Below are 23,949 nucleotides of genomic sequence, written 5' to 3'. Positions count from 1 at the left end.
ATCTGTACTGATTTCTCATTTTTCTTTCTTGGTACTGTAATCTCCATTTTCCCCATTTATTTTGCTAGGCATGTATGGATTTTATCAACTTTTTCAAAGAACCAGCAAAGGACAAATTGACTTTGTTAATTTTCTGTGTTGACTTGTGTTATGACTTTATTAATTTTTTCTGTTGACTCATATTATTTAAAACTCTATTGTTTAACTTTCAAACAGTTGAAAGTTTTTTAGTTATCTTTTATTTGTAGATTTGTAACCTATTGTGCAGAGAACATATTTTGAAAGATTCAAGATTTTGAAATGTGTTGATGCTTGCTTTATGATGCAACATATGGTTGATTTCAACATATATTTTATCTCCATTTGGAAATAATGTGTATTCTGTGATTGTTGATTGCATGATTTTTATGTCAGTTAAGTCTAGTGTTTTAATTGCCTTGTTCATATTCTCTGTAGTCTTACTTTTCTTTTGTATACTATCTGGTATTGAGAGAGATGTGTTAAGGTCTACATGTATGACTGTGGATTCATCAGTTTCTCCCTTTAGTTTTGTCATTTTTACTATAAATATTTTGTTTTATTACTAATTTTATGGAGATTTAAAATTGTTATCTCTTCCTAGTAGTTTGATTCATTTGTCATCATGAAATGTCCCTCATTATCTCTAGTAATGCTACTGCTTTAAAGTCTGTTTTATCTGCTATTAATATAGTTATAATAGCTTTTTTTTAGTTGATGTTCATATGATGTCTCTTTTTCCATCTTTTACTTTCACATTTTCTCTTTCTGGGGTCTTATATTTAGACTGTCCTTGTAGGTAAGATAGGATTGAATTTTGCATTTTATCTAGTCTGATAATTTTAGTCTTTTAGAGTATTTAGCCCATTTTAATTAATGTTATTACTATTATATTTGGATTTATAGATATCTTACTGTTCATTGTATGTTTGCTTTTTTTCTCTTTTCTTACCTCTTAAATATTAACATTTTTATAGTTCCATTTATTCCATGATTTCAGTTTTTTACTTGTGAACTTGTTAGTCATATAGTCCATTTCTTTTAATATGTTTATACATATTTCTATTCTTTTGGCAGTTATCCTTGATTTGTTACAGTCTAATGCAATTGTAACTTTTACTGCTTCTCCAATAGTGTTAGAACCATTTATTCCCCCTCATCCTAAAACATACTTACATATGTGTGTGTGTGTGTGAGTGTGTGTATATATATATTTTAAATCTTACAACATTATTACCCTATTTTTCAATAGATATTTAGGAAATACACATTTATGTATATCTACATATTTACTCTTTCCATTTTCACTTCTTTGGTTTTGGATAAATTTTAGTTATTTTCTTCTTTTTACATTTTATTTTTTAGAGATGAAGTCTTGCTGTGTTGCCCAGGCTCGAGTTCAGTGGCTCACTCCAGCCCTGAAATCCTGGGTTGCAGTGATCCTCAGCCTCTGAGTAGCTAGGACTGCAGACATGCACCACCACACCCAGCTAATTTAAAAAAAAAAAAAAATTGTAGATATGGGATCTCACCGTGTTGCCCAGGCTGGTCTTGAACTGCTGGCCTCAGGCAGTCCTCATGCATCAGCCTCTGAAAGCATTGGGATGACAGGCATGAGGCACCACATGTGTCCCCATTATCTTCTTACACTCCAATTAAATTATGTTAAACTTTACCAAGCTTCACTTCATTCATATTCTTACCCATGGTTTCTATTCTTGTTTCTCTTTATGCTTCAGCTTGTATGTTTTCTGTTGACTTCTTTTTCTAGTTCACTAATTATGCTGTGTCTGTTCTACTGTTTAATCCATTGAATGAGTTTTTAATTTCAGGTAGTTCTAGAATTTTTATTTGATTCTTTTTAAATAGACTCTAACCCTCTGATTTTAAAAACCTATATTTTTACCTATGTCCTTTGTTTCCTCTAGTCTTTTGAACATATTAATCACATTTATCTTAAAGTTCTTATTAATTTAGAATTTAGAATTATTTTTATATCTACTTTTATGATCTGTTTTTTCTCTTACTCCTTTCGTTGTCGTGTATTCCTATCTTTTGTCGCATCCAGAATGTTACTGAATGTCACATAATATTAAGTTCTTTCTTTAATATTTTGCTGTTCTTTTAGTACTATCATGCTCACCCTTATGTGTCAAAGTATTCATGAAAATATAGTATAAAATAGAAAAAGACCACAGTGGAGTAAACTTAATTTTAGAAAGATATGACGAACAGCTTGCTAGTGCTCATGGCCAATAGTGTAGGTTAATGCCCACTTTGCTTTACTAGTGTTCATTTTCCTCCAGAAGATAGAGTAGTAGCTGATTGCTTTCATCCAGTCAGGGACTGTGTTGAATCCAGGCTGGGTTTTAACTGTGGTTAGTCTTAGAATTTGCTCCTGGCCTTTCAGGGTTTTCAACTTAGTTTTGGTTTATTTTCTAGCACCCTTCCTCCAGCAAGCCAAAACAACAAATGCACTCTGATTTTGGGGAGACGGTAAATAATCACAGTAACTACTGTTTACCAAAAGCAGGCTAATAGCTGAATGTGTACTAAATGAAAGAGCTCTTCTTCCCTGCACTCCTTTCTCACTCTGACACTAGAATGCACATTCCAAAAAAGTCCTCCAATATTGTTTTAAAAATATTTTATAAAAGACAGGAAATGGATGTAATACACACATTTTGTTGTTTTAGCTAAGTAAAATGATTTATTGTCTGTTATCTCCAGTGATGGTGATTGTCTTTAGAAGAGGTTAGGAAAGCAATATCCTCCAAAGATTCATATTTAACATTAGATTTTGTGATTTTTAAACCTTAGTATTTATAAAAACAAATCTTCTGTTGTATTTCAGGTCTAATCTCAAAATTAATATTAAAAACAATTTAAAATTTTAATAAATCAACCATAAAACATCTATATCTAACATGATAAGAAAATATATTTATTTTATTTATACATGGGCAATATCCTTTTCGAGGAAATATATTAGATTCAGCTTTGATCACAAATTTTTATTTAAATTAGATTTATTTTATAGTTAAGACTAACATTGCCAGAATTCAAACCCAAATATATCTGGTTTCAAAACCTATTTTTTTTTTTTAATATTATGCTGTTTTGATTAGCAGTGATACAAGTCAGCTGAATCTAATTCACGTGTGTGTTTGCATTTGAGTCATAGACAGAAACTGGGAACTTTTATTTTCTTAGCATTCTAGTGTTGATAAACCATAAGGACTGGATATTATTTTTTTTTCTGTTCTTCATATTATTCTATTGCTGCTTTGAATGTTTAGCTTACTAGCAAGCTCACTTCTGTTAAAGTAATCTATTTGAATATTTTCATCTGCCCTTGGATAAAGAACAGTTGGATTCCCAAGGGATATGTGATTCAAGTATATAAAGTGTTCTTTATTAAAATAATCTTAATTGGGAGTTCTTTGATATGAAATTGAACCAATTTATTTTAAGATGGGAAGTTTTTTTGGTTTAATAGCTTACTAATTTTAGATGAATCTTTTTAGAAAATTTTGTCATTTTTTAAGATTGTGCTTCTAACATTAATTTTTATGTTGGGCAATCTGCTGTCATCAGTCTGCTTATATAGCAATAAAACATGTTAATAATATAGTATTTCCATTCTTAAGTGTCTAGATTAACAATTCTCTTTTAAAATAAATTTTGACAGTACAGATGGAGAAAATATTTTAAATACACATCTGTCTCTTTATTTAATTTTTAAAATTTTCTTTTTTCAGAGACAGGGTCTTGCTCTGTTACACAGGCTGCATGACCATAGCCCACCGTTAAATTCCGTGGCTCAAGTTATCCTCTTGCCTCAGACTTCAGAGTTGCTTAGAATAACAGCCTCTTTCCACGAAACCTGGCTAACTTTTAAATTTCTTTATAGAGATGGGGTTCTCGCTTTGTTGCTCCAACTCCTGACCTCAAGCCATCCTGTGGTCTTGACTTTGCAAAGTGTTAGGATTACAGGTTTGAGCCACCACACCTGGCCCTGCTTTCTTCCTTTATTTTTAAGTAGATTTTTACACTGGGTAAAATTTTTTGAGGCAATAAAATATCACAAAGAGAGTTTCATGTTTCAGGGTACAAATTTCAGGGACAATGGTTGCAACTTTTTTGGCTCCAATAAAAGTTTATTTACAAAAACAGGGAACTAGTTGGATTAGGCCTGTGGACAACAGTCTATAGACCCCTGCTTAACCAGTACGTGAAAGATTTTTTCTCATTATAAAATCTTTTAAATAGATTAAAATTATATTAGAAAATAAAGAGGAAAATACACATGATGTTTGAGAATTCTTAACATGCATAATATTTGGAAAAAGAAGGCAAATTGTTTTTGTTTTTGTTTTCCCACTCTTTCACCCAGGCTGGAGTATGGTGACACTATCTCGGCTCACTGCAACATCATCTGCCTCCTAGGTTCAAGCGATTCTCCTGCCTCAGCATTCCAAGTAGCTTGGACTACAGCATGTGCCACCACACCTGGCTAACCTCTGTATTTTTAGTAGAGATGGGGTTTCACCATGTTGGCCAGGCTGATCTCAAACTCCTGACCTCAGGTGATCCACCTGTCTTGGCCTCCCAAAGTGCTGAGATTACAGGTGCGAGCCACCATGCCTCGACCTGCAAATTGTTGATTCTGAAAAATTATCTTGTGTTTCTGATGTAAAGTATAAGAGAGGAAATAGGCCTTCCAGTGAACAGATATCTCTGGGTATTGTGCTTATTATCAATTATAGTCACTACTTATATTATGTTTGATGTGGATTGTGTTGTATCTCTTGGAAGCCATCTCCCTGTTGATCATTGATGTTGACTATTATTTTAATGGCAGAGGATAGTTGCCTCACCCCTTTGTTAGCAACTACTAGCAGCAATGGCGTATAATAAGGAATATTGTAAATTTGGTGTGAAATAGTGGAGAATTCTTTGTCTCATATTTTGGATACTTATGTTCTATTAAAAATATCACTCTTATTAATGACTTTAACCTTTGTGAGCCCTTTTAAGTTTTCAAATGTGATGATTCTAGATGTTTTCATATACTTTAGTTATCATCAGATATAATTCCATGTAAAGGTATATAACATAGTATAGGTAAGAAAACCTATAGTATTTGAACATTTATTTTTTTCTGAAGCATATTTGATAAACGAACAAATAATATATGCTTGTTGAAAAGGAATATGAATATAACATTTTTCCTACTTATTCTCTCTGTGTATATATGGATATACATATATTATAAATGTAGAACATTAAGTATTAAAGATGAATTTTACTATAAAAATAATTTCTTTCCAATAAAAACTGTAGACATTTAAGAAAATTATTTGTCCTCACATTTAAAAATTTTTAATTATTTTTATTTAAAATTATGTTACAAGCCTATGAACTATGGAGGGAATTAATGTAATGTGGGTGTAATTAGTATCTCTTAAACATAGCTTTGGTAACTACCTCATTTCTCTTGCTATGTTAACAAAGGGAAAAAAGTAGTTCATGCCTTCTGAGGTGAAAAGGTTTTAATCACAATCATTCTTTCTTATTTCTAAACTAACAAAAATTTCCTTGGACTTTGAAGGTGGGAAAGAGAATCTTTTTAAATAGAGACATTTTCAAAACAGCATTTCAAAATCTTAATTTAAGTCTCTTTTATGTAAACTTTTGATTTTTAATTCTTATGTAAAGGCTTTACTTAGATTTGATTTGATATTTTTAGGCATTCATCAAATTGTCATTTCATTATTTGAAAATCAGTCCTTTTCAGGAATAGATGACTAATATTAATGTCATCATTATCAGGAAATAGCTCAGCATCTGTGTGATATTTCTTAGCTATATTAAAATTCTTTTTACAAGTTTGATTTTTATAGCACATCTTAGCTACTGTATTATGGAGGGCATATTCTCATTACTTTGGCATATACTCATGACTAGCTATATGATTTTAGAGAAGTGAGTGTTGAGTGGGAAGAGTTGGTTAGCTGAAAGTGAAGCATAGACTTTAAGGGACTGATTTGTCTTCTGAAATTTTGGGTTGTGTTAGAGGGAGGAGAGCAGGATAAGTACAATTAAGCAAAGCTGGAGAACATTATTTTTCTTCATTACTGACTTAGATATAATAGAAATTTTTGTAATGCCTTCTCACCCTTAAAAATCTTTTTGCTTGAAAATCATAGAAATTGTGTCTAAGGATATATGCTTTGGGATATTTAAACTTTGCTTTTGTTTTCGTTTTTAGTCAGGTGTTGAGTTTATAGTAATTTAGTGCTCTGAGGTTTGCCATCTTATGTTTTTATGATGCAGATGGTATCTTCTGTAGTAATATAACCTCCTGGTAATGTAGAAAATGTTTGTGTATTTTGTTGACTACTGATTGATCCGTATATGTCTCTTGATGATACAAAAATATATGTGCTAATAGCCATGGCTTTTTCTTCCCACTACATTTTACAAAGTAAATAATGTGTTGGGTAATTTAGTGTTATTCCTGGAGAATAATAGTGACTAAAATCTTATCAGACTGTTAAAGGTGGAAACTGAGTTCTAACCTAGATTTTTTTTTTTATGAATTAAGTACTTTGTTAGTTTTGTTCTCAAATATAAATTTCAATTTATTTTATGGACATACTATCTTAAATGGCGTAATATTTAAAAGCAGTAGGTTATTCCTTCCTTGAGGAATGTGGTTGCAGAGTTAGCTTTCTTATTCCATTCTACTGAATGAAGATTAGAGAAAAACATTTAAAAATTTCCTTCTATTCAGGTTAAATAGGGACGTGGAGATTGTGTGCTTTGTGTTTATTCATTTTAGAAACATTTCTCATTTCCTTTTCCTACACATTGTATTTATTTATTCATATTAAAAGTTTGCCAAGGATTAGCAGCATTATTCTCATGCATTGTCACTGAAATGAACATAGGAAATAAAAGCTTTCAAGTCCCTTTTAAATCTGGTTTCTCTTTATCCTTTTGTTTCTATCCATTTACTATGCGTTACATCTGGCATTTGTCTAACTTTACTATCCTTTAGGTACAAGAAACTAACTTTATCAGTGTTACTTCATATATGTTATTTCCTGTCATTGCGTGATAACTTACTCCACTGAGCTCCAGTTGCTGTTGTAGATAAGAATATGTAGTCATGTAGTCAAATATTAATCTATCTCAGCATTTCCCAATCAGGGTTATTCATCTGATCCAAGACTGAAAATTATTTGAGCAATGATGTTCTCAATTATCTCAAAGATATATAATGATATATAATTTGGATCATTCTAGTTTCATAGGAGAGTTATTTCATTACACAGCAAGAATGCCATAGGGTGGCATTTTTGGAAGTGTACTTCTGCACCCAGATACTTTTAGAGGTCCACAAGTTTAAAATTATTTTCTTAACAATTCTAAGACATTATTTGCCTTTTAAAATTCTCATTCTCTTTTGTTGTTGTTGTTTTCTTTGTCTTTTTTATTAAAAATTTCCATTCTCTAACAACTGTATGCTGGAGTTTTCCAGAAGCTACATAATGTGGGCTATTATAGCAGATTGCAAAAGCAGTAATAGAATCTAATTGTCTTCTATTAAACACATTAAAGATATTTGCAAACATATAAACAGTGCTATTCTTGCTACATTTTTCTTTTGGAAAATATAATTTTCGTAAAAATATATTTTTATGCAACATGTGATGAATTTGTTTTGTGTATAATTAGTAAAAAATACAGGTAGTCCTTACTTTGCATGGTTCTGGTATTTCATAATTTAGTTAAATAACGTCACTCCTACAATAACATGGTTTCAGTTTGAATTACCACTGTAATTCAGCTGTAAGTAGTTGCATAAAATACACATTTTGCCACCAGCTCTTTAGTCCACAAGCGACAACGTAACTAACAAATACACATCATAATCACACACCAATAATAACACTTCTTTCAATGTCTATGTAGGATTGGTTCCTATGCATCTGAAAGTGGATAATCAAAAAGAGTGAACTGGCCAACTTGCAGAGATGAAAGTACAGAAAAGACTTGGAAAATGATAATGTGCAAAATGAGATTTGCATGAATATAAATGCAGTTAACAGAAGTCGTTGTTCATGGGAATGTGCACATTTCTCCTGTTTAAGAGAATCTAGATATGCAGCCAAGGGAACTTAATGGAGGCAAATGTTGATGTAAAAATGAGAAAAGTACTTGCGGCAGAAAGGATGAAAATGTCCCAGAGGAAGTGACGCTAACAGAGCACTTCACATTAAAGGGCTTCTCAGAGGTATTTCACACCACTGGAAGTGTAAAGGAAAACATGTTGGAAGCTGGTTCAAGAAATATGGCAGTTTGTCAAAACACAAAAAAGAGGCTTACTCTGTATCTTAGGTTATACAATGAGAAGAATGAGGCAAGCATTGTTCAGACTACTCTTCATAGGTTTCTTACAAAGAAGCAAACACTTGAATTCTCAATGTTTTTAATGTTATAAAGTACAGTGTACTAAATAAATGTTTTACTATTTTCATTTCCCTATATATTATAACTGGCTGTAAGAAAGTTTTTAATGTTTTGACAAAAATTTATAAAGGCCACAGGATAATTATAGTTGTTTCGCTAATTGTAAAGATTATTTTGCATGGTTTCAACTTGCAGAGTTACTGTTATGGTCCTGTGCCACTGTGCTAAGTGAGGACTGCCTGTATTTAAAATATTTTAGTTTAATTTCTAGTATGATAAGTATAGATATAACCAATATAAACAAATCTTTCTATATTTCCCTTTATGCCTGTCTCCTGTATTTTCTGTCCTGATTGAATAGCATAAATGTCAAGACAAAAACCTAAAAACAGTTTGTATTCTTTTATCTCCTTTATAGTTTTTATTTCTAATTATTTAACAGCTCTGCTTATCTTTTTGATTCCCCACTGTCTTAGGCATTCATATACCATTCTTTATAGGATGTGACTAAAAGAGCATGAGAGAGTTGTTTGAGGTGACAGACTGTTTTGTACCCTGATTTTGATGGTGGTTATATGAATCTATGCATGTTAAAACTCATAAACCATAGGTTGGGTCTTGCCATGAAAGAACCTTTAAACATTTATTTGTCATTCTTTCAAAATAGAGCTTACAGATAAATCAACAGGTACCTACTAAGTACAATGTTCAAGGCATTGTCCTAAGTGTGAGGGAGATACAAACTTCAGAAAGCATGTTTCTGCCTTGAAGGATTTGTGATCTAATAAGACAGAGATAGACAACAAAAACGAAAGCAGTTAAGATAAATTGGAATTGCCTCTTAAGGGAAATTAATACCAATAAGATGTTAGTTTGTGCTAGGTATATGCAGGTGGCGAATTCTCCATTGAAAAGGTGACATTTGAGTAGTTGAGACTTGGAAAATACGTGGTTTTTGACAGTCAAAAATAGAGACAAAGGACATTCTGATAAGGAAAACTATAGCACACTTTACAGATTTGCAGGTTTTCATATTTATAAGCTCATAAAACTTTGGATGTTGAAATGGTTTGTCTGTGAACCCATCCAAATCTCATCTTGAATTGTAGCTCCCATAATTCCCATGTTTCTTGGGAGGGACCCAGAGTAGGTAATTGAATCATGGGGGTGGGCCTTTCCCATGCTATTCTTGTAATGAATAAGTCTTACAAGATTTGATAGTTTAAAAGGGGAATTCCCCTGCATATGCTTTTTTGCCTGCTGCCATGTAAGACAACCCTTACTCTTCCTTCATTTTTCTGCCATGATTGTAAAGCCTCCCCAGCCATGTGGAACTGCGAGTCAATTAAACCTCTTTCCTTTATAAATTGCTCAGTCTCAGGTATGTGAGAACAGACTGATACAGATATATACTTCTCATTAATGCTCACAACATATTTTATTCTATTTTGTGCTCAAAAACTCTCAAACGCATTTGCGTCTGAAGTTCAAATTTCTTACAGGTTACTACATCAATTATTTCCTGGGAATTTTCCCCCTGTGAACAGGCATGTTGTATTATACAATGTATCTTGAGCATTCTCGGCAGACTCCTGGCTGTGAATTTATCTGTGGCAACTATTTACTGGTTGAAAATGGGAAGCAATAATATTCATCTGACCAGTTTTCTCTTAAAGCCATTTCCATGATGATGATGATGGGACTCAATTATATTTTTTATTTCAGTCACTCCTGATAAATAACAAATTTGGAGAACTAAAAATATCTTAAAAAAAAAAAAAAAAAAGAAATCACCTCCCAAAGGCTCTAACCCTTAATAGTAATGCACTAGGGATTAGGTATCAACATGTGAAGTTAAACATTCTGACCAGAGCGGGTAGGAAATATGTAATGAAATGGTCTGTAAATAGAAAAAAAATTTCTATTTACAGAGTCAATTTGAGTAAATGGGGTTTTTAGAATTTATAATCTTATAAAATATTTTTACAATTCTTCCCCAAATTGCCTTCCTCCCATTTTTTTCATACTTAGGGAATGAATCAACTCTGCCTAAAAGCAACAATAATCTTTTTTTCATAGGTTTTCTGTGAAGACCCTGATTGATCGGTCTTGCTTTGAGACAATTGATGATTCCTCTCCTGAATTTAACAATTTTGCAGCTATTTTGGAACAGATTTTAAGCCACCGGCTAAAAGGTAATAGCACTAATATACTATTTATTCTCCTACCAGCTGTCTTTATAATAAGCTTGAAATTTTAGAAATCATACAGTCTATGTGATTTAGATAGCTAACATTCTACAATGTGAGAAACATAAACCTGATATCAGAATTTCAAATATTTTGGCCTGTGTCACTAGAAAAGAATCTCAGTTCGCAGATTTACACCTATTTCTCGGATGCATTGAAAATGTTGTGTTAATTGCCACATACAAGGAGAAAAGTGACTTTCCATAAGTAATTAAAATAAAATTTTAAATTGCAAGCCCATCCCAAAGGTTACTAGATAGTATTTTAATCAATTTACAAAGAAGCATTCCAGTTATTATGTTTATTTGTTTAGCATATACTTTCTTAAATGTAGGTATCTTTGAAAATGTTTTAGCAGATAGTAGGTTAAAAAAGAGGTATGTAAAAGACATGCTTGGATTTGGTTTTCTTAAAAAGTATACTTACATTAGAATTATAATTCACTTAACAATTTAAAGGAGAACATGGGAGCTATATTCTCTCTGAATTTTAGATTTTTTTAAATTAAAAATATGTATGTATAAAATACAGTTGCTGAAAATCAAGAAGTATTATATAGTATAAATCTTAGTAACAATAAGTAATAACTTCATCACATTAATCCCATTATCTTATCTTCCTAAAGAAAATTTGATCATCAGATATTTTACTTAAGTTTTTATGATCTTTACAATCTTAATGATATAGTTTCACATTAGTAATAATAACCTGCTTTGGTAACATATGAGAATCTCAGGTGTAATCTAAAGATTTATTCTATTCTGTACTTTTTGATGCTGAAAGCATCCAGGTTTTAGTATAAGCATTTAAATGAGTTGAGCAGTACAGTTGGCCCAGAGCAAAGGGTTGAATTTAAATTACGTGGAAGAAAAAAACATGATTCACTTATCCCTCAGCAATTTAAAATGGGGTTCCTAAAATTACTAATGCTTTTTCTATTAAAAGTTGATTGTTTTGCATTTTAAAAGGGTTATTTTTGTCTCATTTTTGCCATTCTGTTTCCTAAATTTTCTGCCATTAACATTATCTTTTATAAGAAAATAAATTTTAATAAAAGCAAAGAATATGGAAGTATTTTGATATATTATCAGATATTGTATTGTATGATGATCATAATTCTATGCATAAATTTATAAATAATGCCTGACTAAACAGCATATGGAATGCAATAGACTCTGACTTACCTTGATGTTCATAAGAATTTTACCTTAAAACCTAATTCCCTTCATCTGGTATACCATTTAGCTTTTGATTCTCTCACAAAAACTATCAATAGAAAACTATCAATAGCAAACAAACAATAAGGCTATGTTGAGACTTTCATACCAAGTGGTTGGGCAGACTAACTACTATGTAAGTGGATGCCTCCTGCACACCAATCTGTCATCTCCTGAGTTGTGCCTCAGCAAAATATAGATTACACACCTTCAGAATTATTTCTAAACAATCAAATCCATTAATGTTATTTCTGAATAGTACTATAATGAAAATAGAATCCATAGTTGGTTAATGGATACAAATTCTACTTGTGTGACTAAGATATGGTAAGAAAGCTGACACAGTAAGATTTGTGTTAATTTTTTAAGCTAGGTAAGATAATTAAAAACATGTTTTTAAAAAATTTCTGTAAATTGACTATTGTGGTCACTGAGTAATATATATATGTGTGTATATATATATACATATATTTAATTATAAAATAATCTGTACCTTTTGAGATGTGGTATTTTAAAGATGCAAGCATGTGGGACTTTCATATATATTTCCTATTTAGTATTTTAATATATAACAAATTGCTTTTACTTTTGAAGAAGTCATGATTATTTTGATAGTATACTCTTTGCTTATGATTTAGTTATACAGCAACTAATTTTTCCAGTATTTTCCTTTATAGAAGTATAAATTAAAATTTTGTAACTTCGTGTGTTTCTAAGATTTACTTTTCTACAGCTACTGCTTATTTCTGAAGTAAAAGGACATTTGGTTTAAACATTAAACTTTTCCAGAGAAAGATAAAATCTCCCTCAGATATGCTATAGGCTCTGCTGATACAGGCAAAGTGAAGAGCTGAGACAGTTACTTCACTCTAAAAGCCCCCTTACTGAAGAAAAGGAGGGTTTCAAAATCATTTACATTAATCTTATTTGCAGTAACCTCTCAATAAGATGTTGATCTTACTTTCCTAGAATATAGTTGACAAATAGGAATGAATAACATGTTAGAATTTTGAACATTTATTTACTTATTTAAAGCGTAATACTTCTCTCCACCCTACCCTACCACTCCTAATAAAAGCCACTGCAAAAGCTGGATATATGTGTAGAACATTTTGTTGAAGCCAGGATGGAGAAGTCAGGCATTTTGCCTGCTCAGCAACAATTGCAACCTATTCAAAACTTGATAGTACCACTTCAGGTAGCACAAAGGATCACAGACTGAGAAACACTACTGTATTCTAGCATCTTTCCTGCTGAGGCAATCTACTCAACAGCATTTCTAACAGGTGGACATACAGTCTTTGCCTTAACACTTCTGATCTTTGAAAACTAAATAAAGCAGTCCACCACATTTTTGGATAAGCTAGATTATTTGAAAATTCTTATGTATATGAAACCAACCTATCATATTGTGTTTTGATCTTTTCTGCTGGTTTTTTTCAAATGTGAGCCTAACACTAATAAATATTAAAATTTAGCTATTATATAATCCTCTTCCCAAGTTTCCTCCCTTGTTTCTCCCAGGTAAAGTATCCCTAGTTTCTTTAATCATCTGGAACCACAACAATCTTACTTAGTCTGATTTATCACTGATTTGTTAGTATTACTCTTAAAAGTCTGGTTCTCAGAGCTGAGTAAAGTGCTTCAGATAGGCCAAACTCTGTATTAGTCAGAATTCAAGATTACATAGACTTTTGGCTCACATTGAAATTGAGGCTGAGTAAAAGCTCAAGGCTTTTAAAAAATTGAACTAGATCTTATATTGTAGTTCTCTAAATTAGTTTGCCTGAGCTGAAGTTTGATAGGGGTAAATGCAGTATTTTTTCCTTCTTCATCCACTTCAGAGATTACAGTACAAATAAATGGAAAGATATATGTGACCATTGATTGGAAAAATTAATATTGTTAAAATGTTTATTTAACAATCAACCCAAAGTAGTCTACAGGTTCAGTGAAATCTCTATCAAAATTTCAGTGTCATTTTCCACAGAAATATGACAATCCTGAACTTAATATTGAACCACAAAAGACCCTGAATAACCAAAGGAATCTTGAGCAAAAAGAACAAAGCTGGAGGCATTGAAATACTTGACTTCAAAATATACTGCAGAGCTATATTAGTTAAAACAGGATGTTACTAGCATTAAAACAGACAAATAAACTAATAGAATGAAATAGAGAACCCATAAATAAATCCATGCATTTATGATCTATTAATTTTCAACAAAGGTGCTAAAACACACACTAGGGGAAGGACAGTCTCTTTAATAAATAGTGTTGAGACAACTGTTAGCCACATGTAGAAAAATGAAATTAGATCCCTCACACCATAGAAGAAAATCAGCTCAAAATGCATTAAAGACTTAAATGTAAGATATACCTACTACAACTGTAAAATTACTAGAAGAAAACATAGGGAAAAAGCTCCATGACATTGGTCTGGGTGATGACATTTTTGGATTTGACACCAAAATCACAGGCAACAAAAGAAAAATAAACAAGTAGAATTACATCAAACTAAATTACATCATCAGAGTAAAGAAAGAATTTATAAAAAGGGATATACTTGATAAGGTATATAAAGTATACCTTTTACGTGATAAGGGGCTAATATCCAAAATTTATTAAGAACTCAAAATAATAGTAAGAAAATAAATAGCCTGATTTAGGCAAAGAACCAGAATAGACATTCCCAAAAGAAGACATGCAAATAGCCAATATGTATATGAAAAGGTGCTCAAAATCACTATAGAGCAAATAAATGAAAATTAAAACCATAGCGAGACATCCCCTTATACCTGTTAGAATGCATATTATCAAATAGCCAAAAGATAAGTGCTGGAGAAGATGTGGAGAACAGAGAACACTCGCACACTTGATATAGGAATGTAAATTTAGAACAGCCATTAGAGAAAACAGTATGGAGGTTCCTAAAAAAATTAAAAATAGAACTACCATTAGTCTTCTGTGTGATTAAAGAAAAATAAAAACAGAACTGCCATGTAAACCAGCAATCCCGCTTCTAGGTGTATAGCCAAAGGAAATGAAATCAGTGTCTTGAAGAGTTATCTCTACTCCTCATGCTCATTGCAGGATTATTCACACTAGCCAAGTTAAGGAATCAACCTTATTGTCCATCTACTGATGAGTCAATAAAAAAAGTGTTGCATATGTAAACAATGGAATGCTATTCAGCCTTTAAAAGGAAAAAAATCCTGTCATGTGACAACATGGATGACCCAGAAGACATTATGTTGAGTGAAATAAACCAGACACATAAAGACAAATACTGCATGACTTCCTTATGTGTGGCATCTAAAAAAGTTGACCTCATAGAAGTAGACAGTAGAATGGTGATTACCATGTGTTAGAGGGAGAGGGATCAGAGAGATGTTGGTTAAAGGATATAAAGATTCAGTTAAATAGGAATAAGTTCAAGAGATCTATTGTACAAAATGGTGACTATAGTTAAAGTGTATTGAATATTTGAAAATTCCTGAGAGTATGTTTTCAGTGCTCTCACCATAAAAATATAAGCATGGGAGTGCTATGGTCTAAATGTGTCCCTTCAAATTCATATGCTGGAAACTTAACCCTCTGTGCAACACTGTTGGGAAGTGGGGTTTTTGGGGAGGTGTTTTTAGCTCATAAGCGTAGAGGCTCTTATAAAAGGGCTTGAGAGAGGGAGTTTCTCCTTTTTTGCCCTTTTGCTTTCTGCCATTTGGAGACACAACATTCTTTCCCTCTAGAGGATCCACTGTTCAAGGTACCACCTTCAAAGCAGAGATAGGACCCTCACTAGACCCCAAACCTGCAGATTCCTTGATCTTGGACTTCCCAGCCTCTAGAACTGTGAGAATTAAATTTCAGGTCTTTATACTTGACCCAGTTTCAGGTATTGTTATAGCAATACAAAATGGACTAAGAAAGTGAAGTAGTACACATGTTAATTTGTTAATTAGTACAATTTAGCCATTCCACAATATATACAAATTTCAAAACATATACATCATATATATAATTTGTATTTGTCAATTAAAAAAAATTTTTTAAGAATTTTTGAAAAGAAAAAAATTAATACAGTTACAAGTTTATTCCAAGAAAAAAAGAAGAAAGAAGAGACTAACCCATGAAGCTAGAAAATATGATATGAATTAGTAGTATTAAAAAGTCTTAGGAATTGGTTGGCTGTGGGTAGGGAAAAGCTGAGGACTGGAGTGATTCATCACCCAGGGTAACTGAAAAAGAAGAACATGTTTAGGAAAAAATACCAAGATTTATTTTGGACACTTAAGAAGAAATGACAGAAGGAGAAGAAAGAGAAAGAAAGGGAAGAGAAAAGGAGAGGAGGAAAATGAATGAAGAAGAGAAAGAAGTTAGAAGAGACTCATTTTCCAAAACATTAGGTTTAATTTAAGTTGGTAGACTTAATTGGTAATTCAAAAAAACCTCATTATTTGATTTCAATTAGAGAGGAAAATAATTGATGTGTCTTTTAACTTTATAGTTCATCACTAACCTTTCCTTCTAAACTTATTTATCCATCACTATGCTACTTAAATGTCAAGTTACTCATTCAAAAAACATAATTGGGTCAACTATAAATGCATTTTTTCATTTATTCAACTATATTGAGTATCTACTATATGCCTGGCACTGTTTTAAGTGGTGGGCATACAGTAGGAAATTAAACAAAAATCTGTGCCATCATTCATAGCTTCTATCATATCAAATTGGGGGGAAATGCAATTTAGGAAGACTTCTACCCCTGAGAAGATGAACATCACATAAATTTCCCTATTTCTCTCACTAAGTACAATAATAAATCCTGGGCATTATACATAAAATAAGCATAGGAAGACTGAAAGAGAGTAGAAGAAAGACTGGTTAAGGACACTAGGACATTAGATATAGCACAGTAGTATGTTGTCTGGATTTACCTTTTGCCTCATATATCCCAGACTGGGTGTTGACAATGAAAACCTCTCAGCAAGATACTGTTCTTTCTAGCCAAAGTACCAGAGAAGGAACCAACTAGCAAGACAGAAAACTTTTCAGCACTATCTGCTGTACTTTAACCAAATATCACCAAAAAAATGTAGTATCACTTACTCTAAAAAAAAGGCTGAATGGGAAGCTTAGAATTCTACCCTCCTAAGGCTATAACAGTGTGTCCCAGTACCACCATTAGAGTTGTATCAGAGAAGGCCAGAAAAGCTACCTCTTGGCTGGTCGAAAATTATCTCTTTACTCTTCCCCAACTTCCCCCTTCCCACCATGTTGATAAAACACCACACTAGGGAGCCTAGGCTTCCATCTTCATCCAAAAGTAATGCCCTGCTTCCTCGCCATGTTGGGGTGGGGTCAGAAGAGACCTGTTAGAGAGTTACGTCTTTCATTGTCACCCAGTATTTAAGGAGGCCACCGTTAAGGAGGAAACCAGGTGGAAAGCCTAGTCTCCAACTCCCACATAATAGTAATGAGAATGCCCTTGTTGGGTGTCAATGAAAGCCAATTGGGAAACTTGAATGTCATCCTCCTTTTGGCAGTAATGAAGCAGTGCCCTGCTCCCACCTTCCCCTGCTGGAGCAGTGTCACAAAAAGCTAATTAAACAAGTAGGTTTAAATAAGATCCAGAGTCTCATAACATAATATGAACATGTCTAGATTTCCACTGAAACTCATTTGTCATACCAAGAACCAGGAAGATCTCAGATTACATAACAAAAGATAGTCAATAGAAGCTAACACTAAAATGACAGAAGTATTAGAATTGCTGACAAAGATTTTAAAGCATCCGTGATTAAAATACTTTGAGCAATATATGTGAGAAGCAAATGTAAAAGTAGAAATCCACAGTAAAGAAATGGAACATATAAAGAAGATCAAAGTGGAAATTTTGTGCTGAAAAACATATGAAACTGAAATAATGGTTAAAGATCATTCATTAAGCAGAAGGGAAATGATAATAGAAAGAACTTTAGGCTGGGAGGCCAAGGCAAGCAGATCAATGAGCTCAGTAGTTCAAGACCAGCCTGGGAAACATGGCAAAACCCTGTCTCTACAAAAAACTAGCCAGGCATGGTGATATTAGCCTGTGGGTCCCAGCTATTTGGGCAACTGAGATGGGAGTATCGCTTAAGCCCAGGAGGTTGAGGCTGCAGTGAGCTGTGATTGTGCCATCATGCCACTGCAATCCAGCCTGGGCAGCAGAATGAGACCCTGTCTCAAAACAAACGACAACAACAACAACAACAACAACAACAACAACAAACTTTGGAATAACAGGAAGGAAGAAGAGATATAGTAAACAAGAAAGTGGGTAAATTCATTAGGTTTTCCATTTTACTTTTAGTTTTCTGTTTGTTTCCCTCTGTTGTTGGTTTCTCTGTTTTCTTTTTTCTGTCTTCTGGGGGGCTATTTGAACATTTTTTAGAATTCCATTTTTATTTATATATTTTTTTAATGTATCTCTTTGTATAGATTTTTTAGTGGTTACAGTATTATGTTATAGATACATAACATCATAGTCTGCTGGTATTATTTTCCAGTGTGAAGTTTAAAAACCTTACCTTTCTTTATGTCCCTTTAACCTATCCTATGTGTGTAACAGTTGTTTTAAATATTTTCTCTACATACATATAGGAACACATTAGACAGTGTTGTAATTTTTTTCTCCACTCTAAAACATACTTCAGAACACTGAAGAGGAGAAGGATAAGGGAAGTCTGTTGTTCCTGTATTTATAATATAAAAACAGTTTGCTAGCACATAGTCTGGGATATAAGAGGTGAAAAGAAACCCAGGGAACTTACTGCTGTGTCAGTTTTGGGGTTCTGAGGTTTCTAACCAGTCTTCCTTTTTATCTCTACCTTCAGAATCTTTTAGTGTTTGTTTTCATAAAATATCCAGAGTTTTTATTGTATTTAGCAGGAGGAAAATACATCTATTTAATTTTGTTCTATCCCAGAAGTTGCCTTTATTTTTTTAATGTGAAGAATTACATCAGTTGTTTTTCTAATATTAAATCACCTAAATATTCTTAGGATAAATACAACTTGAGCCTCATATATTGTTTTAATCTACTTTGCCAGATTTAGGGTTTAGGTTTGATAACATTTTAGAAGTTTGGGTTCTGTGTTTATGAGTAAAATTAGTCTGTTTTGTACTTATGTGGGTTTTGTTGTCAAGGTTATCCTAGCCTCAAAAAATGCATTGCAGGCGTTTTATCTTTTTTAATTCTTTGGAAGAATTTTGCATAAGCTTGGACTCGTCATCTATTAGGTAGAAGTTACCAGTAAAAACTCTCTGTGTCAAATGGTGAGTGTGAGTAAGTTTGTGTGTATACATGCACTTCAGCTACCTAATTCACTTAATGCATTCAGATCTGTTCATGTTGTTGATTTCTTTGATATTATTCTATTCTGTATTTTCTTTAAAGTTGTCAATGTTTTCTATCCCATATACTCTTAATTTTTTTTTTTTTTTTTTTTTTTTTTTTTTTTTTGAGATGGAGTCTCACTCTGTAGCCCAGGCTGGAGTGCAGTGGTGCAATATTGGCTCACTATAACCTCCACCTCCCGGGTCCTGGTTCAAGCAATTCTCCTACCTCAGCCTCCCAAGTAGCTGGGATTACGGGCACGAGCCACAATGCCAAGCTAATTTTTGTATTTTTTAGTAGAAACAGGGTTTCGCCATGTTGGCCAGCCTGGTCTTGAAGTCCTGACCTCGTGATTCATCCACCTTGGCCTCCAAAAGTGCTGGGATCACAGGCATGAGCCACTGCACCTGGCCTACTCTTAATTTTTAAATCTCTAGTTAATTGTAATATTTCCTTTAACGTGATACTTAAAATAGATAAATTCAGCTGAATGGTTTTTTAAAATTAAAGCTCCCTAAAGCGATGTAAAGTCTAAAACTTTTTTGGTTCTTTATTTTATGATCATTAATTTTTTTTCTTTCTTAACCAATATTGCCAGAGATTTGTCAATTTTATGAGTCTTTCAAATAAATAACATATGGATTTGCTGATCATTTATGTATATTAATAGCATTATTGTTTCCTCTGTTATATCTTCTTTGGCTGTATTATGTTTATGTTGGACTCAGCAAATTAATTTTCATATTTTTATCCAACTATTGTTTTCACTCTATTTATGTTTGAGTAATGTAATATTTTCATTAATACTCATTTTTAAGTAATTTCTACTTTTTCTGATCATTTCTTTGTCTTATGAGTAATTTGGAAGTTTATTTTTTATGTTTCTGAAAATAGGAGGTTTTACCTTTTCATATTTACTTCTGTGTTAATTGAGTTATAGTTAGAATTTGGTTTGTATGGGAGATTTTGTTGAAATTTATAAGACTTACTTAAAAGCCTAGTTTATAGTTACTTTTAATAAGCGTTCCATCTTGAGAAGATGTATTCTTAATTGTTGATTATCTTTTTTCAAATGTTATTTATATTTTTAGCTTTATTTATTGATAGATATTTTAAATGACTTTATTCTGATGGATTTCATTTTTAAAATTTTTAACTTTTATAAGTATATACTAGGCTACATGAGATATTTTGATATAGGCACACAATGTGTAATAATCACATCAGCGTAAATAGGGTATCCATCACTTCAAGCATTATTTTTTTTTTTGCATTACAAACAATCCAATTATACTCTTTTAGTTATTTATAAATGTGCAATGAATTATTGTTGATTGTAGTCACTCTGTTGTGTAATTAAATACTATATCTTATTTATTCTATCTAACTATATTTTTGTACCCATTAACCATGCCCACTAACTGCCCCCCACCCTCACCACCCTCCCTGGCCTCTGGTAATCATTATTTTACTCTCTATCTCCATAAGTTTCATTGTTTTTAATTTTTAGTTTTCACAAATAAGTGAAAATGAACAAAGTTTGTCTTTTTGTGCCTGGCTTTTTTCACTTAACATAGCGTCTTCCAGTTCCATCCATGTTTTTGCAAATGACAGGATCTCATTCTTTTTATGGATAAATAGTACCCCCTTGTGTATATTTACCACATTTTCTTTATTCATTTGTCTGTTCCTTCCAAGTCTTGGCTATTGTGAATAGTGCTGCAATAAACATTGGAGTGCAGATATCTCTTCAGTATACTGATTTCCTTTCTTTTGGGTATATATCTAGCTGTGGAATAGCTGGATCATATGGTAGTTTAATTTTAAGTTTTATGAGAAACCTCTATACTTTTCTCCATAGTGGCTGTACTAATTTACATTCCCACCAGCAGTATATAAGAGTTCCCTTTTTTCCACACCCTCACCAGCATTCATTATTGCTTGTCTTTCGGATTAAAACCATTTTAACCAGAGTGAAATAATATATCATTGTACTTTTGATTTGCATTTATCTGATGACCAATGATTTTGAGAATCTTTTCATATACTGTTTGCCATCTGTAGGTCTTCTTTTGAAAAATACCTATTCTGATCTTTTGTCTAATTTTAAGTTGACTGATTAGCTTTTTTCCTAATGAGTTGAGTTCCTTATGTATTCTGCTTATTAATCCCCTGTCAGGTGAGTAGTCTGTGAATATTTTATCCTATTCTGTGGGTTATTGCTTCACTTTGTTGATTACTTTACAGTGCAGAAACTTTTTAACTTGTTGTGATCCCACTTGTCCATTTTGGCTTTGGTTCCCTGTGCTTATGGGGTGTCAGTCAAGAAATCCTTGCCCAGTCCAATGTCCCTGAGAGTTTCTACAATGTTTTATTTGAATAATTTCTTACTTCCAGGTTTTAGATTTAAGTCTTTAATCCCTTTTGATATGATTTTTGAATACAGTGAGAGAGAGGGGTCTAGTTTCATTCTTCTGCATATGGGTAACCAGTTTTCCCAGCACCATTTATTGAAGAGATTTTTCCCCAGTGTACATTCACAGAACCTTTGTCGAAAATGAGTTTACTGTAGGTTTATAGATTTATGTCTGCATTCTCTATTCTGTTCCATTGGTCTATAGATCTCTTTTTATGCCAGTACCATGGTAGTTTGATTATAATAGCTCTGTCATCTAATTTTAAGTCAGGAAATGTGATTCTTCCAGTTTTGTTCCTTTTGCTCAGGATAGCTTTGGTTATTCTGGGTCTTTGTGTTTCTATATAAATTTTAGGATTGATTTTTCTGTTTCTTTGAAAAATGTCATTGGTATTTTGATAGAGATTACATTGAATCTGTATATTGCTTTGAGTAGTATGGACATTTTAAAAATATTAGTCCAATTCACTAACATGGAATATCTTTCAAATTTTTATGTCCTCCTCAATTTCTGGCATCAGTGTTTTGTAGTTTTCATTGCAGAGATCTTTCACTTCTTTGTGAAAAGAAAAGGTAAAGGTAAAGTTTATTTCTAGGTATTTTACTTATAGCAATGATAAATAATAGTACTTTCTTGATTTCTTTTTCAGGTTGTTCACTGTTGGCATATAGAAAAGCTACAGACTTTTTGTATGTTGATTTTGTATCCTGTAACTTTACTGAATTTGCTTATCAGTTCTAATAGCTTTTTGGTGAATTCTTTAGGTTATCCCAAATACAAGATCATATCATTTGCAAACAAGGATAATTTGACTTTTCAGTTTGGATGCCCTTTATTTCTTTCTCTTGTCTGTTAATTTATCTTGTCTTATTGTAAATACAAGGTTCTTTTCTACTTAAGCATGTTGAGATCTATTCCTTGTGTTTATTACCCGTTGACACTATTAACCATTTCATTGTCCAGTTCAGCTGTATTCTTCCTCTGTTTTCTCTCTATTTTCATCTATCTGATCAGTTCTTAATAAGCTTTTCCTACAGTTGGCTTTTCTTCTACCTCTACTATGTATTATTGAATTCTTTGTTCTTCGCTGTATATATTTTTATTTTCAGTAAATTTCTCAAGAAAACTTCCCTTATTTTTCTATTTGATCTTTCTGATACAATATAGATTTTATTTATCTTTAATCTTTTAGAGTACGATACACTTTTCCACATTATTGCCTATAAGAGCTACTGTTGAAAAATCTTACTGAACTTAGGATGTTAGGAAAGGTAGACTAAGTCCAATAATAACCTCTTTAAATATTCTTAGAGTACTATAATAAAATACTATAGACTGAGAGGCTTAAGTAACAGAAATTTATTTCTCAGTTCTGGAGGATTAGAAGTCCAAGATCAAAATGTTGACTGATTTGCTTTCTGGCACATATTATCTTTCTGGCTTGTAGGTGGTCATCTTCTTTCTGTTTTCTCACTTGGTGGAGACAGAGAATAAGAGCTCTTTGGTGTCTCTTCTTATAATTCTACTGGATCAAAGCCCCACTCTTATACCTCATTTCACCTTAATTAACTCCTTATACTGCTTATCTTGAAATACAGATATATTGGGATAGGACTTCAACGTGTGGATTTTGAAGGGACACAATTCATTTCATACAGTATTTATCAATGTGTCGTAGCTACTGGCTTACATGTTTGTATCTTCTAGTCTCTCTGCATTTTGAGGAAAGATGCTGTCATTCGTTTTTAAAATAATATCAAATTAAAAACATACAGGATAGCTAGACATGGTGACACACTTCGGTAATCCAAGCTACTCAGGAAGCTGAGGCAGGAGGGTCACTTGACACCAGAGTTCAAGGCTGTAGTACACTGTAATTGCACCTGGGAATAGCAGCTATACTTAAGCCTGGGCAACACAGCAAGATACCATTTCTAAAAAAAATAAAATATTCTAGATTGAAACAAAAATTACTTTACTTACAAAGAACCAGGAAAATGTGACCAATTCTCAAAGGAACCAAGATCCTCATTGTGAGATGACTCAGATGTTGGAATGATCAGGCGAAGACATCAAAGCGGCCATTATAACCTTGCTCCATGATGTAAGGTGTAATTCTTGAAATGAATAGAAAAATGGAAATTCTCAGTAGAGAAATAAAATCTTCAGGAAAAACCATGGAAATT

The 23,949-nt window shown here is 32.5% G+C and overlaps 1 protein-coding gene and 1 long non-coding RNA gene across 7 annotated transcripts in view; both read left to right on the top strand.

Moving 5' to 3' along the window:
• Positions 1-23,949, top strand: part of RUNDC3B (RUN domain containing 3B) — a 174,835-nt gene that overhangs the window by 9,917 nt on the left and 140,969 nt on the right. For all 6 annotated transcript variants that reach the window (XM_032253023.1, XM_032253021.1, XM_032253020.1 and 3 more), the window contains exon 2: positions 10,579-10,694. In XM_032253023.1, coding sequence (XP_032108914.1) covers positions 10,579-10,694 — 116 coding nt within the window. The remainder of the gene's footprint in view (positions 1-10,578; positions 10,695-23,949) is intronic.
• Positions 1,838-10,266, top strand: LOC116533314. The gene is made up of 3 exons (XR_004261198.1): positions 1,838-1,850; positions 8,142-8,143; positions 10,088-10,266. It is a non-coding gene; the product is annotated as an uncharacterized LOC116533314 (long non-coding RNA).

Source organism: Sapajus apella, unplaced genomic scaffold, assembly GCF_009761245.1.
Source record: "Sapajus apella isolate SASKATOON/1434 unplaced genomic scaffold, GSC_monkey_1.0 scaffold81, whole genome shotgun sequence".
In the NCBI taxonomy this organism is placed as follows: Eukaryota; Metazoa; Chordata; class Mammalia; order Primates; family Cebidae; genus Sapajus; species Sapajus apella.
This window is presented reverse-complemented; position numbering and strand designations above follow the sequence as displayed.